General features: G+C 41.1%; 1 protein-coding gene and 7 non-coding genes across 8 annotated transcripts; 1 reads left to right on the plus strand and 7 right to left on the minus strand.

Annotated features, from left to right (window-relative positions):
- The first annotated feature begins 227 nt into the window (after positions 1-227).
- Positions 228-6,500, plus strand: map3k8 (mitogen-activated protein kinase kinase kinase 8). The gene is made up of 8 exons (XM_053342262.1): positions 228-311; positions 978-1,346; positions 1,486-1,656; positions 2,532-2,793; positions 3,689-3,795; positions 4,663-4,815; positions 5,344-5,590; positions 5,703-6,500. The coding sequence occupies exons 2-8, from the start codon at positions 1,005-1,007 to the stop codon at positions 5,825-5,827; spliced, it is 1,407 nt and encodes a 468-aa protein (XP_053198237.1). The 5' UTR covers positions 228-311; positions 978-1,004; the 3' UTR covers positions 5,828-6,500.
- A 2,594-nt stretch (positions 6,501-9,094) lies between these two features.
- Positions 9,095-9,166, minus strand: trnaa-ugc (transfer RNA alanine (anticodon UGC)). Its single transcript has one exon. It is a non-coding gene; the product is annotated as a tRNA-Ala (tRNA).
- Positions 9,167-12,005: 2,839 nt separating this feature from the next.
- On the minus strand, positions 12,006-12,077 carry trnaa-ugc (transfer RNA alanine (anticodon UGC)). Its single transcript has one exon. It is a non-coding gene; the product is annotated as a tRNA-Ala (tRNA).
- A 712-nt stretch (positions 12,078-12,789) lies between these two features.
- trnaa-cgc (transfer RNA alanine (anticodon CGC)) lies at positions 12,790-12,861 on the minus strand. The gene has a single exon. It is a non-coding gene; the product is annotated as a tRNA-Ala (tRNA).
- A 556-nt stretch (positions 12,862-13,417) lies between these two features.
- trnas-aga (transfer RNA serine (anticodon AGA)) lies at positions 13,418-13,499 on the minus strand. Its single transcript has one exon. It is a non-coding gene; the product is annotated as a tRNA-Ser (tRNA).
- A 1,151-nt stretch (positions 13,500-14,650) lies between these two features.
- Positions 14,651-14,722, minus strand: trnag-ucc (transfer RNA glycine (anticodon UCC)). The gene has a single exon. It is a non-coding gene; the product is annotated as a tRNA-Gly (tRNA).
- A 1,076-nt stretch (positions 14,723-15,798) lies between these two features.
- Positions 15,799-15,870, minus strand: trnag-ucc (transfer RNA glycine (anticodon UCC)). Its single transcript has one exon. It is a non-coding gene; the product is annotated as a tRNA-Gly (tRNA).
- A 1,711-nt stretch (positions 15,871-17,581) lies between these two features.
- On the minus strand, positions 17,582-17,663 carry trnas-aga (transfer RNA serine (anticodon AGA)). Its single transcript has one exon. It is a non-coding gene; the product is annotated as a tRNA-Ser (tRNA).
- Positions 17,664-18,358: the final 695 nt, after the last annotated feature.

Genomic DNA, 18,358 nt, shown 5'->3' on the forward strand with positions numbered 1-18,358 from the left:
CAAAATGCCACTTTTTCTTCAGGAAAACACCCGAGGTTCCGTGAAAGTTAGTGTTCTGTGATTCTGCGATTGAATCACATGAAATTTGTTTTTCATATGATAAAACGGAAGAAAGGGAAAACGAAACCTACACAGAGCGCAGCGCTGCCACCTGACATTAAAGCAGGTCGCCCCCGCAATGATCGGCCTCACTTCCTCTGTTTACTTCCTTCAAACATTCAGTCAGCCGCCCTCTCTCACTCAGTCTGTGTTGGACGATGGAGAGGAGACAACCTCGCTGAGCTTCATATACACATGTTAACCATCGCTCGGTGAGTACTGCCTGTCTGTACTTCAAATGACGTTATAATAATGTAGTCTAGGTTAGTATATTATAGTAGGCAGTGTTACCTGCTGGAATAAAAAAAGCGATTACACAGTTTAGAGATTGTTTTAAATTCTGAACATTATCCCCGAATTGTTACTGCGATTGTTTTGCTTTAGATGCAGTTATTCAGAATATGTATGCTACTTTCACACTGTGTTAAAAAATCTATCTCGATTATTTTCTCATATTTAACAAGTGGGTTTTGATGGGTAAGCTAATTCTTCTGTCTTAAAAATATGTTTTGCAAATGTGTGCGTTTGCACGCAGTGATTAACAAGTTTCAACAAGCCCAGCAGAGTGCGTTGATGAGCGTTTTTTCTTTCATAAAGAGATTATCACCATTGTCAGTGTTTTATAGTTGTAGAAATAAGGTCCGAGCTTTCCTGGGGTTTACCCAGCTTTACTGAGAAACTCCCTGCAATTGCTTGGAAAACAGTGTTTTAAGCCCCTCCCTGCTTCTCCAGCCCACTGAAGCAAAGCAAAGCAGTGTCATTGTAAATCCTGCTCTCCACACACACAGATGAACTTTAGTGATAAACCCACCGATAGGATCTCCTGTAATTCTACACTGAAAAACCCCTCAAACTGAACTCCAGATGTTTCATTTCAGCTCGAGGAGGACAAGTCAAGCGCCAAGATGAAGTACAAATATGACAATGGCATTGAACTGCTGCTGGCTCACATGAATTTAGAGGACATCATCAACGCTGCAGAGACTCTCTATCAGCTGGAACAAGAAGAGGAGGAGGAGGAGGAAGGGGGTTTGTCGTTTGAAGAAGGGCTCTCCCAAGAGGAGATGGATGAGAATGAGGAGGCCGGGGATTTAGGGAGTCAGCAGAAGGACTACGCTGATGGGGGTGGTGGTGGTGTTAGGTATGGGACGGTGACAGATCTCTTGTCTTTTGTCAACCTGCTGTCAAGCATGGACACAGCAGCCCTGCCACACCTGCAAAAGGAGATGGGAGTCTTGCTGAATAAGGTGAGAAGCAGTTTTTTTGTCTTACTTATTGTTAGTGTGCATGACCATTTGTCTGACTCAGATGACCTTTAACTATCAGATTATAAAAACATGCAGTATTTTCCCTCTTTAAAAAAACAAAACTGACTTGTGTTTGCAGAAAGACATGGCTATAAAAAAAGGTCGCTACCAGATCAACATGGACTTTCTCCTGTTTCCATGGAAATTGACCTACAAGAATCACGGCTGTGGCCTTGTGCCTAAGGGCTCATTTGGGAAAGTCCACTTGGCACAAGACTCCAAAACCAGGAAAAGAATGGCTTGCAAACTGGTGAGTAATGCTGAGCAATGCCTGGAATTCAATCTAAGCTGACTTCTCGCAAACTCTTAGTCTCTGGGTGCCAGAGTTTTATCTACCAGGGACTATTTGTTCATGGAGCAACTGCTCTTGAATGACTGTTAAAATAAACATGACATTTTCCCTTGAAGTGAAAGAGGAACACGGCTCTTTAAAAAAAAAACATGTTTCTGAAACAAACTTACAAAACGGGCTAAGAATAATGTAAGAATGGAAATTCAACAGTAACTTCCCACAGCTCCTCTGGATGTTTTTAGACATTTGATGTTAAATTCATACTACAGTGAATTTATAGCGTGCCCTGATTTAACTCCAGCAGTTCCTGGCACACTCCTCACTACACACTCTGTTCTTTTCCTCCTCTGCACCTGAGGTGTGTTTACCCTTTTCTGCACAGAAAATATTGACAGATGAAGAAAAAGTACTTTCCCAGTCTGGTGCTATCATAAAATTACTATGTTGACACAGTGTAGAGTACACACATTTACCAAAAGACTGGAGAAACCTTACCGGCAGCAGTTTATGTGTTTGGTACAGCAGTTGGGAGTTACGACAGATGTCTTGCTTATCAGCAAATAGCCTTATAAAACAGAGCTGTTAAATAATCATGATTGATTGGCCAATGTTGCAACACATTTAAGGAATGTTTCTACATTTCGGGAAGACGTGCCCCTTTTTTTCTGTGGAGGGTTAGGTTTGATTGATACCACACTCAAACACACTTTAGCTGTTTCCAGACCATCAACTAGCTCTAAGCATACCTCCTCAAAATGTCAAACTACCCCTTTTAAATAGGATGACATATTTGCAATGATGCATTTATTTATATCTCATTATAACCCTCACAGATCCCCATGGAGAACTTCAAAGCAGCCGACGTGGAGTTCCAGGCCCGCTTCCGCCATGAGAACATCGCCGAGCTGTATGGCGCTCTGCTGTGGGACCAGAGCATCCACCTGTTCATGGAGGCCGGAGAGGGCGGCTCAGTTTTGGAGAAGCTGGACAGCTGTGGGCCCATGAGGGAGTTTGAGATCATCTGGGTGACCAAGCAAGTCCTGAGGGGCCTGGAGTACCTCCACTCACACAATGTCATCCATCACGACATCAAACGTAAGAGATTCTATATATAACCATTTATATAGAGTACAAATGGTTAAGGAAATAGAGTGATGTCAGTTTTACGTCAAAGTCAAGCCACAGAGTTATTGTGAATAATTCTCGAGAGTCTTCAATGGCAGGAAGGAAGTAGATTAACCAAAAACACCACAGAAATCTCAAACTGACAAGATTCTAGAGCAATTGATTGAAAAGGTTTTCGAATAGTTTCCTCTTTGTTGGTTTGAAAGACTATTTCTGAGCAAGTGATCAAAGGAAGGCAGAGTCTGCTAGCTAATGACTGAGATTACAAGAAAACAGGCTTATAACAGTAGGTGGGGCTCAGCTGAGGTTTGATGTTACGTAGCTCCACACTGGTCAGGTTCAAAGCATTTTCCAGAGCCATCTGTCAGCCTCATGTCCTGAAGGTTGTTTAGTGTCTGGAAATTCCAGCCTGTTTCTCATGCTGTCTCCTCTGCAGAAGGGTTAAATGTAGGGTCTAGAGAGGCGAGTGACTTAGGAAGATGACCAGCCTAGCCCTCTGACTTGTTGCTGAGGTTCTTAGTATTTCCTGCCTGTAACCAAAATATGTAATTATACCTCGGTTAGGGTTTTTAAGCACATGGATGAGACTTGTCACAAAAGGCTTGCCCTCAAATTATCTGTTAAGTTCCTTTGCAAAACCCATGTGACTTCTACTTGGAAGGCCTCAGTCGCCTTTTCCCAGTTGAAATCCATGCAAACTGTGTGCAAGCCAGTTCCACATGTCTGACAAGTCACTAATTAATCATTTTATTTTATTAAACGCCAGCCTGCACAGCATGGCATAAACACTGCACATGCACAACACAACAGCCTCTGTGATACACATCTGCAAATCCTAACTCTTTACTTTCTCTTTTGTCTTTAGCCAGCAACATTGTCTTGATGTCAGACAAGGCAGTTCTGGTGGACTTCGGCCTCACAGTGCAGATGACAGAGGATATCTATATTCCCAGAGACATGAGAGGAACAGAGGTAAGACAATAAGCCAGGGACCTGATACGTGCATTGTGGTAATGCTGTTTACAGTTGTCACAGGCCTCAAGCCAAAGCCTTAGATGGATGGATTGCTGTTTTTTTGTAATTGCTACTATAATCAATACTTCAGGCTAGACCTCCTTGGGGATTTTAAGAAATTAGTCTTGAAGACTTGTCAGCACTCATCTCTCTTTTCCAAAATAATTATAGAAAAGCCAATGATTGTCAAGCGTTTTGTGTGCAGAGCAGTCAGTGTGCTCATCTGTTAGGTCATCAAAGATGCTAATAATAGTCTGCTCTTGCTTGGGGTTCTCAGCACTTGCACATCTTTTAATCAGCACTTGGGAAATTTTAGTTTTCTCACGGGTCTTTTTCTCCCATCCTGCATCCTTGTTTTCCCATGTTTTCTGCCCCGTGTGTTTGCATATTTGCATATGTGGGTCTTTGTACATGCACCCTGGGCCTCTCTGGCTTGGCTTGTGGAAAGTCCCAGGGCAGACACCCAGCAGTAATAATACGAGAGACACACAGCTAGAAAATACACTGGGCCGCTCAGGCTGACATGAATATAGGAGAGCAGGCTGGAATTTCCAGCAAAGAGAAAGAGAGAGCGAGAGACAGAGAGAGAGAGAGGCTACTCACTACCAGAGACAAACTCTGGTAGTGAGTTTACTTCTCACACTCTGTACTGCCATTACCTTGACACACATTCGGTGGGTCTAAAGGTTGCAAAACCCCCTTTTACTGCAAGAGCTTGTTCTCCTGTTTGGGGACAACAAAAAAAGAGGAACTACTTTCACACCATTATCTTCTGTTATACACGATTACATTCAATGCATATAATGTTATTCCTTCTTTTTCCAGATGTATATGAGTCCAGAGCTGGTTCTGTGTCGCGGACATAACACCAAGACAGACATCTACAGCCTGGGTACCACCATCATTCATATGCAGACAGGTAGCCCTCCATGGGTGAAGAGATATCCACGTACTGCCTACCCATCCTACCTTTACATTGTAAGCACTTGTTTAAAAGAATCATATTTACATTATTTTGAGATTGTATCTTGTGCCTTGTACCTTTTTAAAAGAGTGACACATTTTTTCATGACCTTGTTCAGGTTTTCCATAGCGTAGATTATGAGTAAAAACAGCATGTTTGCACAATGTGACCTATAGCCCATTTAGTCAGTCTCTTCTACAGATTTTCCATTACATGGGTTTTATGCTTTTAAGAAGTGCCTTTTCTGTTTTTGCAATGATTATCATTTACTCAATGTTACTCACTTCCTCATGAAACTGCTGTTATGGAGAAGTAATGTTATACGGTAAAGCCTCTTTGTTGCCTTTCCTTGTTCTCTTATACTATAGCCAAACTTGTTTTACAAGCTGCTACTCAGTGTCAATCATAAAAGAAAAACTGGGTCACAGTTCTACACAGTTGTTTTTGCTTTATCACAGGCGTTGACTGTCTTTACAACTATTTTGGTCTCTCACAATGTAGCTTTCTCTTAATCCAGTTTTTCCTTGTCTCTCTCCCCGCAGATCCACAAGCAGGCACCCCCTCTGGAGGACATACCAGAGGACTGCAGCCTGGCCATGCGTTCCTTCCTGGAGCGAGCCCTGGAGAGGAACCCTGGTCTGCGGAGCTCGGCATCTGAGCTGCTGAAGGACGAGGCCATCAATCCACCCAGAGAGGATCAGCCCCGCTGCTGGAGCCTCGATTCAGCAATGGAGGAGGCCAACCATATCATGCTGCGCCAGCAGAGCCAACACCATGACACCACGCAAGGTAAGGACCTACGTAGGTGTGGTTATGGTGTTTCCAGAGATACACGTTCATGAATGCAATCCCACTAGAAAGATTGACAAATAATAACATGAACTTCTTTTTTTTTCTGCAGAATCTTCGCTGTACTCTGTAGACTCTGGACACACGAGGAGAAAGGGCTCCTTATACATTGACCTGGGGGCCTTGCCAGGTTACACTAAACTGGTGACAGGCCCCCCCACATCAGAATATGGCTAGCACTGGACCATCATGACCATTTATTTCTCTAAACTTCAGCTGAAGCCAACTGATAATTTACTGTTGTCTTTTAATTGGCTCAGTCTTCAGTGTGGAGGATAGTTCAGACAGATGAACAGCTGCAGGTGACACTGCTCACTGATGGGCTGTTTATAGGACTCAGGATGACTTATAATGAATGGAATAAGCTGTGCCTTGACGCTGAAATGGGCTGATGTAACTCAGCAACACTGCGGGACAGTGTTGAATGAAAAGCATTGTGTATTGTTGAGCATTAAGTTTTTGTATAATATTCTGAAGCTCCTTAAGGGGATGTTTGTATATGCTTTTATTTCAGTGTACACAGTAACAACTCCATTATATGTTTTTTCCTCGTGAAAGTAAAGTTATTTTTTCACTAACAATGTAAGCTACTGTTTCAAGCATGTGTGCACTATGCAAACATGATTATATGTAGGTCTTTATGGACTTCCTCTTGTTTATTCCTGTGGAATATTAATATCATGATCATGCTATGCAAATGACGCTTCTGTGGAATGCATGCTATATCTGATTTGTGTTTTGTACATCCTGTGAGATGAGGTTGGCTGTGTGTTTTTGACTAAACAATGTTCAAAACTGGAAGTGTGTCATTTTGCTGTCGATACAATAAAAAGCTCTGTGATTTCATTCAGATCGCTTCATCTATTTAAACAGATTGCTCAGCTTGGATTTTCCACTTCACAACTAAAAGAGATTCCTGTGAAATTAAAACTGTGTGTCAGTATGTTTCACATTCAGTCTGTGGATAAGCTCGACTGTGTCATCACTATTTGACAGCTGGACTCATGTAAAGGCAACACTGAACACTGACACAGTACATGCATTGTATTGACACTGAACACATGAACAAGTGCAAAAGATTATGCAGGGACAGTCATTTTTAATGTATAAACTGCAATAACTTGAATGATAAATAGGATGAAGTCACATCAGTATAATATTTCTGAGCAACAAGGGGTTTTTGCTTGAATTCTTTCATGATTTCCAGCTGTTAAACCAGAGGCTATGTGCAGAGATGTGGTATTTGATAGAGAAATAACAGTCTAGATCACTGATGAGTGTTAATGGAAAGGACAGATGACTTTTGTTTGCTAGCTGGGGAACATGGTTCCATGGTGACATAAGAGTGGGTGGGGGACACTTTACTTCCCCCCTCTCTGTTTCTCTCTCTACTATAAAAGTAAATACAGAAGTCACACTGGAAAGTGCAGCATCTGCTTACTGAATGCACCCACATAGACTGATACGGAACAAAGTTTCATTGTTTTATAAAAAGGATACAAGTCTACAGCCAGGCTAGTGGCTCTGTGATGCTGTACTTAGACACTGTTGCTTTCAGTTAATTTCTCTATAATGTCAGCATCAGCATGCTAATATGTTCACAGTAACAATCCTAAAACATTGATATTTAGCAGGTATAACGTTTATCATGTTCATTATCTTAGTTTGGCATGTTATCATGCACACATTTGCTGATTTGCATTAAAATTTCATAACTGAGGCTGTGTAGTTTTGCAAGTACTGAGGTACAAAAAAATGTATCTGATGACAGCACTAGATGTAAAACTAGTGTTAACCAAACCAAAGTTATCACAATTCATCCTGAGGGGATGACTGACTGACTGTATCAAACTGCATGGTGATCCATCTAATAGATGTCAAGACATTTCACTAAAATATGGAAATGCCAACCTACAATGGCAGTGCTAGAAGAAAAGTCAGAGAATTAAGTCATTAAGCCTTGAATGTCATGAACATACAATTTCATGGCTAGCCATCCAACATTTGAGTAAATTACCAAGTTGTGTTCTCCCTGATTAAAATTTGAGACTTTCACATCTCTTTATTTAAGATTTAATATTTTAATATATTAATATTTTTCAGATACACATCACACATCCAAAATAAATGCATTTTAGTTGCTGAAGAAGTCCAAAATAGTGATGTGAGTATGAATACTAACTACCTCCAATTAAGCAAGACTGCATGACTGATACATATTCTATAGAATGTCAGCAAGAAAAAGCAATATTATGGTGAAAAACCCCGAGCCATTTCATTGGAAACAGCATAGAGGGTTTTCCTATATTCCCCAGTAAGCAATTCAGTAACACAGATGAGATGTGAATACAGTTTTAGTCCTCCATTATAACACTTTAATTGTTCTCATTTAGTCATAGGCGGTATCTACTACTGATTTTGCATCAGGGAAACCCAAGTGATTAAAATGTGTGAGGTATTTCTCTCCTATCAGCAGCTCAGGCCTACTCTTCCTCTTTCTAAACGTGTCATATGTGAGTGGGCGGTGAGCTTTGCTGTGGAGGGGCTTGCCTCTGAGTCTGATCTCATAGTGGTAGCAGCAGTGACAGTTGCATACTACCATCTGCTGGTAACAGAAGAGACAACTCTTTGCTTCTAGTAGTTGCAATGAAGTGAGAACGCTCATTATTAGAAATGGGATTTATCTGGGTATAATCACCTCTTGTTAATGGAAAAGGCAAAAATGATATTATACTTTGCAGATTAAGATTTTACAGAAAAACAAATGTGATAAGCTTGTAAAATACAACACATTAAAGATGAAACAAATGGTTCCAAACCCTCTTTGCTTGTTACACCATATAACAACAGTGGCTGATTGGGGTCTTGTCATCTTTCAGAAGAATTAAAAGCAGTTTCACCAAAAAGAGATTTACCGTCTAAACATGTCAAGATGATTTCATTTAAATTATTGTGTGACATCGAGAGAGGTCAAAGTATCCAATATTTCACATTAAATGCAAAGATTATTTTGTCTTATGTTCTATAAGTCAACAGTAGAGAACCCACCTCAGCTGCTGTACATCCCATTTCCAGCTTATGTTAACTGCAGACTCTGAAAGACTCATCCAGTCTTCTCAGGTTTCAACTATGGTGGTAAAGTTGCAACTTCTTTATACTGACTCCCTCAACTTTAAATTGATTGTCCACCTTGGAATTGTACATTGTGGTTTAATTTAATACAGCAGGCCAGCATCAGCTTCTATTTTGCATGTGAAGATTGTAAAGTTCTTTTTTGTTTTCAATATCTCAGAGATGCCAATTCATGTTTGATCATTTTTCATTGGCTAGTTAATGAGTTTATTATTCCTCTAGCAGAGCAGAGTAAAGAACTTTGATTTTACACCTGAATACTAGGTTACAGGTTGTGAATGCCAACAGTTCAAATTGAACACAAAAACCTCCTGGAGATGCCGGGGATTGAACCCGGGGCCTCATACATGCAAAGCATGCGCTCTACCACTGAGCTACATCCCCTTACGGAAAGACAGACGATGTCAACAGGTCAGAGGAAAAATAAAGTGTGTAGCGTTACATATACACCATGTAATATTTATTCATCTTGGTTGCATTGTAGAGCATTTCTAACTCCTGATGAAGACAAAGCATAAAAAATCATTGCACTGCAGTGAAAGCCAGAGCCAGTACACATTTGTGAAACGTTGTCGTAATGTGAGCAACTATACAACAATTGAGGTAATTTAAATGTACCAAAAAGTCAGTTCTTTCTCATAAAGCAAGTTAGATTTCTGAGCAGGAAAAAAAATGTGTGAAACTACTCCTACTTTTGTTTGGCCAAAATTCATAGCAGTAGGGAGCTGTAGTGAGTCACTTCATAGTTTACCAGCCACCACGAAACATAAAAAGAGCAGGAAGGAAAGCAACCACAGTAAACATCAGGGGAATTTACGTAGCTCCCTGACAGATAAGTAAAACCAATGAGGAAATGCTTTAAGTACGCTGCAGTGACCAGCAGGGGGCGAATCCATTGGCTCCAAAGAGAAGTCTGACTGTTTGGACGTTCATGAGAAAATCACCCTCTTTCTCACTTGATTTATTATCCCACTAAATACGTTCCTAATCAATGGCTAGTTTCAAGTCCTCTTCAATATAGCAAGGTGTTAATTTTGTAAATGATGGTCCCATTTAGAGTGAAATACACGATATGTGCTTTATGGAGCAGCAATTTGTGAACAATTTGGTTCCCAAAAAAAAAATGTTTTAGCATTTAGCTCTACTTAAATACTCTAAGGAGTTTGATGGTCAATTTTTCTGGTCAGAATATTTTATTACGATTAAGCATAGACTGAAAATGCACTGTTAACCTAGCCAGATCCTAGCAAGGGTTCAAACAAACAATGGAGTCAAGAGACAAGACAAGATTAACCTTCCATGGTCCAAGAACAATAAAGAGAAATTAAAATAAACCAACAGTCTTCTCTGAGATGAATGTGATGCCTCCCATTGGTTTGTGGACTCCCATTTTGAGTTTGTATCTTGACCATCGGCATCATGGAATTTTGGAGCCAGAAGTGACCATATTTTAACGAAGAGGTGGAGCTAACCCTAATGCTATCTGCTAGCTTGATTAGCACAATGGCAGTGTATAGTTCACTGTGACAAGGTTGTTTCACTTATGAAAATGAGGCCAAGAACATTAAGACAAAATGCATTTATCAGAAATAACTGTACATCTAACTGCTTACATGGGCTTTTATTAAAACCAATTGGTGAACAATATGTTTTGGATGATCAAAATTTTACATTTGAATTTAATGAACAGAAATCACACTGAAATTGTGACACATATGGGTGGGTTTTTGCTGTGGTTATGTAATGTTTCCATGGTAGTGACTTGTCTGTTATGGCACCCAGTTAACTTCCCAAGCCAATGCCATTAATTATGTGTGGGTTTAAGGCTAAATAAAATTTAAATGGAAGAGTGATATTAAAATATGTCCCTCATATAGTTACATTGAAGAGGGACATTCATTGTAGAGAAAAGGACACTGTTTTGGACACCTCATTTTAAAATGGGGGAAAAGGAAAAAAAAAAAAGTAAACATGTCACAGGTGCATCAGATCATCACTGGGGAGACCCCATTAGATTTCTAGTCCATCACCTTAACCACTCGGACACAACAACCACTGTGAGACACATCTGTGGCTGAGGCGTCAAATGCATACATGTCACACGTGTTCTTCATTGTAGCAGGCCGTACAAGAATTTGTTTCTGCCGTAATTTTGGACATTTTAATGTGGAATGGCCTCCGATGGCCACTTGAGCCAGCGTCAAGTGGCCATTGGAGGAACTGCGATTTGTCATTTCCCCATGGGCGTCACTTTTCAGCCCCGGAGGTTTCCGCTTCCTTTAAAACAACACAGCTGAACCGGGGTCAACTGCTTGGAAGGCAGCTATGCTCACCACTATACCACCATCGCTATGGAGGCCTGCAGCATTTTATATCATTATAAGAGCTGGACAAGGAGAGGAGGAGCAACAGGGGAGATGGAGGCACACCTAGGAGAGAAGGATGTAGTTTGACATACCTGTAACAAATATATCATTAATAACTACAAAAGCTATGTAGGACTAACTAAATGATAAAAGAGAATATTGTACGTAGTCCTCCTATGACGTAAACGACTCAGCAGAAGCATAAGTATTCCAGATCAACTCTCAATTCTCAGAATGGCTGGCTTAAAAGCAAGAAGGTTCTTCTCTTTTAATTTTTGAAGACATTGAAGACAAGTACCTATGGTTCTCATGGTTAGTGGGGAGACATGACAATTGTCGTTGTCGGCAGGATTCGAACCTGCGCGGGGAGACCCCATACATGCATACATGTCACACGTGTCCCACCTATTCTACACTGTAGTACAACATTTATATAATCACCTCACAAAGAGCTACACAGAGGGTTTGTAAGGGCAGTGTCACTCTTCAGTGTCACTCTTCAGTTTTGGTGCATGACTGTCTGTCATGCATAGCTGCCTTCATAGCTGCTAGCATAGCTGCCTTCCAAGCAGTTGACCCCGGTTCAGCTGTGTTGTTTTAAAGGAAGCGGAAACCTCCGGGTAGAGATAGAGACCTGACAGGTAATAAAACACATAAAACCATAGGTGCGTCGCATCACCATGACCTCCAAATAACCACTATTGTGCTTGTGTACCGTAGTGAGAAATATTCAACAGGTCTTGTTGTCCTTTCTTATTATACTTTTAACATTGTGTCCAGCTCATACACAAGCTGTGTGTATGTTGGTTTCAGTATGAATTCTTTTGCTACAAGTTTCTTGTCATCATAAAACCTCCTGGAGATGCCGGGGATTGAACCCGGGGCCTCATACATGCAAAGCATGCGCTCTACCACTGAGCTACATCCCCTGCACTCACAACAGCAAAAGACAGCGCCGACGCGCAAAGACAATTAAAAAAAGGGCATTTAGCTTAATCTAAGCTGGAATGCAGTGTGTTGTCATGCAGAGTCATTGTCTATATAAAACCTGAGCGGAGCCTTGCGTTTGCAGCAGGCCGTGCCGGGATCTGTTTCTGCCGTAATTTTGGTCATTTTAACGTGAAGGTCAATGGGGACTGGTTGGCTTTTGGAGCCGGCTTCAAGTGGCCATCAGAGGAACTGCATTACGCACTTTCCCATCGGCTTCACTTGTTTTTATGGTTAGCTGCTGTGGCTGGGGCGTCAGATGCATACATGTTGTTCCACCTATTCGACACTGTAGTACAACATTCATATAATCACCTCACAAACAGCTACACAGAGGGTTTGTAAGGGCAGTGTCACTCTTCAGTTTTGGTGCATGACTGTCTGGATAGAGATCTGACAGATAATAAAACACAAGCAAACAAGCCACAGGTGCGTCGCATCACCATGACCTGCAAATAACCACTATTGTGGTTGTGTACCGTAGTGAGAAATATTCAATAGGTCTTCTTGTCTTTTCTCATTACACTTTAAACTTTGCTATGTCCTGATTACACTAATTGCACAGGTGAATAAATCCTCATATTTACAGCTGTGAAATGTCCTATTATGTGTGGTTATTCAAAACCCATCTATTATTGTCAACATAAAGCCTGCTGGAGATGCCGGGGATTGAACCCAGGACCTCATACATGCGAAGCATGCGCTCTACCACTGAGCTACATCCCCTGTTTATCAATATTAGAAACATTAATCTGTTGACTGAACATAGATAACTTGACCAATAAGCTTTGGCCTTGCACAAGGAAACATGGTTATTCTGTGGGTAGAATAAAAGTCCCAAAACCAGACACTCACCTCCTCCAGCTGCCCCTTTAAATTCTGTGCATGAAAATCACAAACAGAATCAGTGACAAGGGACAACCCTGTCTAAGCCCAACACCCTCTGAGAAGTAGTCTGTCACAACATAGTCAGTCCTTTCCAGCACCATGCTGTAAACTTTCTCTGGGAGGCTGAGTTTTGTGATCCCCCAATAGTTGGGTACATCAGTCCCCTTTTTAAAAAAGGAACCACCACCCCAATCTGCCAGTCTGTCATGACAGTTCAATTTTTTTAGGGTTTTCCATCTCAAGGCGAATCTCATCCACAACAGCTGCCTTCCACTGAGGAGCTTTTGACTACTTCAGACACCTCTGCTGAGTCACATTGCATCTACAATATATGTCCATCAGACATTTCTGAAGTCTCAATAGCATCTGACTGCCACAGCTCAAAACAGTCAAACGTTGTCGGCAGGATTCGAACCTGCGCGGGGAGACCCCAATGGATTTCTAGTCCATCGCCTTAACCACTCGGCCACGACAACTCTGGATGACGACACAATCCTTACAGATCACGTTCATCTTTATTTAGTGTCAAAACTGCCTCGTAGTGAATCGATGAAACATTCACCAGGGAAAAGTGCATTTCTAATATCAGTTAGCAGGTTAGGTAGCTAATTAGCTGCAGCACATTGAGCAGAATGTAAGCATATGTCACTGTGATCCCATTGGTTTGCTTCTTACTCTTCAAAAACACTTTTAGCATAAAAGCACTGTCTTTCCATAACTTGTAGCTGTAGTGGTTTGTTTACTTGGTCTGTTCTATACTGTGTAATGCCAGCACTGCTGTCTATGACACACAGACAGCAACTGGATTGTGCCTGGTTATCATGTACACAATTGAAACCTTTCACCAATGTGTAAACTGAAAATGTTGCGTGACTCTTATCAAAAGTGCTGAGTGACCTACCCTAAATTACCTTAAAACAAATGAATGAATGTGTTTCTGATTCACTGAGTGGTTGTTTGTTGATGTACCCTGACCTCCTATATATCCATGAGGATATGCCTCCTAAAGTGCCTCCTACAGTCCCGTCTGCTACATTTTCTTTTTTAAATATGCATTTTTTTTCTTCCAAATATGCTGTGGTTTACTTGTCTTTGTGATTCAGAATCTGATATTTCTCCAGACTCAGTAGTGTCTGTCCGTAGAGAACTCTGCAAAATAACGATTGACTGTTTCTACTCAAAAGGATTTGAGTCTGTGCAGGGATACCTCGTTGGATTTTTAGTCCACCACTAGGCCATGATAACCTACAAATGTCATTGTTCCCTTTTTTCCACAAATGTGGAGAGCAGTTTTACTCACATTAGTTGTTAAATAAAACTGATACTGTACTTTGCTGGCCACAATAAGAGAAGTGAGCAAATGTGGAAACAGTTTAAACAACAAATTCACTGCTGGAAATAAGATTTCTTTAAGTTTAGCTGTGGGTTGTGGAAAGGTGCAATTTAGTTTTTTAGATTGGTCCCCTATGAGCAGAGAAAATTGAAAAAAAATGAAGCTGTTAAGTTAATTTCTACCTGTAAACTATCATGAGAGAGCCACACATCTCCGACAGCAAAACCAAGCTTCTTCTGGTTCCTCAGAACATATAAACTGCACTTCTACTATAAACACAGCAAAGAAAACATCTGCGATGGCCGGGAATCGAACCCGGGTCAACTGCTTGGAAGGCAGCTATGCTCACCACTATACCACCATCGCCACGATGACCTGTCATTCTTCTGAACAGTCACGATTTAAGGTTAATTATTCAACAGAGGAAATGCTGTAACTCAAACAACTTCATAGAAAGTGAATTATTAATAAGTGCCTTTTCTTTGCGAGTGAATACTTAATCTTCAGTCTTGGTGTACAGCTTTCACACAATCCAGCAGATAGCGCATGAAAAAAATCATTATTGGCATGATGCATTGCCCAGTGAGAACCCAACTGCCTTAACCACTCAGCTATAAACCCCTGAGAGTTTGTCTTCAAAGAGATCTCTATTTCAGCTCTACAAGCTGTCCATAAAGTGACAGATGGAGAAAATGCGAGAGGATGCAGAGTATATGCTTTCTACTGCACTTTGCTGATAAAACAGTAAAGAAGGATAAAATGTTTAATAAAAGATTCATCAGTGTCCCAGCTTAAACGTTCCCTGTGGAGTTTCTGACTTCTTGTAGCGCTATGGAGAAGTTTTTACAAATGTTTTTTTTTCATTTTTCCCATGCATAGTCACACTGGTGATGTGATACACCAGGGTTTCCACCAGTGTATTGTAAGCCCGTCAGCCTGCTGGGCCTGAGCAGTATAGCTCCTTTAAGGAATAGCTCACTCTGTTACTGTGTGACAGACTCCCCCCTCTCACTACTTTTCTGGCAGAAACCCTTTACACTGTTCTACAGGTGGCTGTAATGCACCAGAAAACACAGTATTACACCACCAAAGACATGGAAGAAGACTACAAACTAGTAACAAGATTTAAAATACTTCAAGTCAGCCACTTTGCAGAGTGAATGTTTTCCTAAAGTACCAATAGTGTCTGTTAATGAATTTTTGGCTCACTTTATCACTTTAACCACTCAACCATAACACGCTCTAGCTTGCAATTTTACAATCTGTCTTAAAGTAATAAAAGTACAGAGATTATCCTCCAAACATTCTGTAGTGGCTTCTGTAAAGATTATCTACATACCACTCTACTTACTTTTGCTGTAAAACTTGTAAAACTTAGAATGAGCTCAGACCAAACCAAACAAACCCATATCTGAATAATAGAATTACAAATAAAACAGAACTGCGATGGCCGGGAATCGAACCCGGGTCAACTGCTTGGAAGGCAGCTATGCTTACCACTATACCACCATCGCTGCGGAAAAGGAAGAATTCACTGCCAACTCAGCAGTTTACATCAGCATTAGAATCAACTGGGAGAGGGGAGGAGAGTGTGAGTGGAGGAGGAGCAGAAGAGAGGAAGAGGGAGGTACACCAACTAGAGAAGAGAAGAGAAGAGAAGAGAAGAGAAGAGAAGAGAAGAGAAGAGAAGAGAAGATCAACAGTATCTATTACAGATGAGTGCAGTCCCTGCTTTAACCACATTAAGCATACATTTTCGATGCAGATATAAACCTAAGTACTGATCAGACAGAGCTTGATTTGAATGATTTATTTACATTTATTTACATTCGCCTTAACCACTTGGCAACAACAACCTTTACCCCCACCTGATTAGCACTAGCCGTCTGCCAACCCATTGAGGGCTAATAAATAATTTTAAAATGTTTTTATCCTAAGTCTAAACTATTATAAGTTGAAATGTAATATATGAAATGCGCTATATAAATAAAGCTGCCTTGCCTTGCCTTACCCAACTACTGACAGGGCTGTCAGCTGAAGAGTCAATCACACTGGACATTAGAGGTTGTACAGTAGTGCTTGAACTTGTATCAGGTTCAAAAGTTCACCTGACTTTCTTAACATTCAGCCTCAAAGCTGAGAGTGTCAGTCTGTGGTTGAATAAAACTGTTGGTTGGTGGAAGGCTGCAGGCAAAGCAGTTGAAAACACTGGTTTTCTACATGCTTATGCTTGTTGAACAGGTGTTTTGACAACATACTCTTACAAGTTTTTTACTCATGAAGGTTTTATTGTATCATTGTTTAACTGAAACCACAGAGAGATAGCAACCGCTGCACCAATACTCTGTGAATCTGGCTATACCATGTTCATGATACCTAATCAATGTTCACGCAGTGGTAGCAACTTGCCTGTGACGGCGCACTTCTGTCACTCAAAGCCACCATTCCCTTGATTCTACATAAGCTTAAGCCTTAATAAAATTTAAATGGCGAAGTTACATAAACATTTGACCCCCCATATAGTTTTCATGAACAGCGAAATTAGGAAGCAAAAACTTTGATTGAACCAGGATTTATCTCTGCTGTTATTTTGGGCATTTTAACATGAAGGTCAATTGTGATTGGCTTGCTATTGGACACAGCCTCAAGTGGGCATTCAAGGAACTGCAATTGGGCACTTCCCATAGACTTCACTTTTCATCCCTGGAGGTCACTGCTTGCTTTGAAACAATACAAACAAACTGCGATGGCTGGGAATCGAACCCTGCTTGGAAGGCAGCTATGCTCACCACTATACCACCATTGTGATGGAAGAGCTTGATTATAGTGCCCGACCAGCATTTTATATCATTATAAGAGTTTGACAAGGAGAGGAGGAGCAACAGAGGAGATGGAGGCACACCTAGGAGATAAGAATGTAGTTTGACATATCTGTAACTAATAGCTATATCATTAATGACTACCAAGGCGAGTAGTCATTAATTAACTGCAAAAACGAAATGATATCAAAGAGAATTTTTTACGTAGTGCTTCTATGAGGTAAAGGACTCTGCAAAAGCATGAGCAGTCCAATTCTAAGACTGGCTGGCTTCAAAGCAAGAAGGTTTTCATTTTTGAAGACATTTGACTACTCATCCACGAGGTCCCTCCGTTGCTCATGGCTGGTGGGGCGACATGACATTTGTCAGAATTCCATCAGAGAGCGCGTGAAGAAGATAAGAACATCGTTGTCGGCAGGATTCGAACCTGCGCGGGGAGACCCCAATGGATTTCTAGTCCATCGCCTTAACCACTCGGCCACGACAACCACTGTGAGGCACATCTGTGGCTGGGGCGTCAGATGCATACATGTCACACGTGTTGTTCCACCTATTCTACACTGTAGTACAACATTCATATAATCACCTCACAAACAGCTACACAGAGGGTTTGTAAGGGCAGTGTCACAGTGTCTGCATAGAGATCTGACAGATCATGCACCACTGTGAGGCACATCTGTGGCTGGCGCGTCAGATGCATACATGTCACACGTATTGATCTCACAGGTAATAAAAGACAAGGAACCATGTTGCAGAAAATGTCTCAAAACCAGAAATATTCAAGCACTTTCTGTGTGTTTACTGCACTTTTCTATTAACTGGCCTCATTTTTCTGTAATTTTCTGGCCCCCTCATACAAATGCATATGTTGTGTAGAACTGGGTACTGTTTAAAAAATAATAATACCAGTACCAGAGCAAATACCCTTAAAGCAAGGCTGCTCAATTAATCAAAATTTGATCATGAAATGATTTTTTGTCATTCTCCGTTGTGCAACGTTGTATAGAAACAGTCTCCACAAAGCCGTGCATGCGTATTTCCGTCCCTCCCCCACAGCATGCACTGTACAGCTGCCAACACTCCTGCTTTCCCCGGGTTTCTCCCGTATTTTAGACCCATCTCCCGCTGCCCTCCCATTTTGTCTTTTCTCCCAGGAATCACCCGTAATTTCACAAGCCACAAC

The sequence above is a fragment of the Scomber japonicus genome, chromosome 21 (genome assembly GCF_027409825.1).
Source record: "Scomber japonicus isolate fScoJap1 chromosome 21, fScoJap1.pri, whole genome shotgun sequence".
NCBI classification, from domain to species: Eukaryota; Metazoa; Chordata; class Actinopteri; order Scombriformes; family Scombridae; genus Scomber; species Scomber japonicus.

Coding starts and splice junctions, on each gene's coding strand:
- map3k8 (XM_053342262.1), top strand. CDS start 1,005: ATGAAGTACAAATATGACAATGGCATTGAACTGCTGCTGGCTCACATG. Junction 2,794..3,688: donor CATCCATCACGACATCAAAC/GTAAGAGATTCT, acceptor TTTTGTCTTTAG/CCAGCAACATTGTCTTGATG. Junction 4,816..5,343: donor ACCCATCCTACCTTTACATT/GTAAGCACTTGT, acceptor CTCTCCCCGCAG/ATCCACAAGCAGGCACCCCC.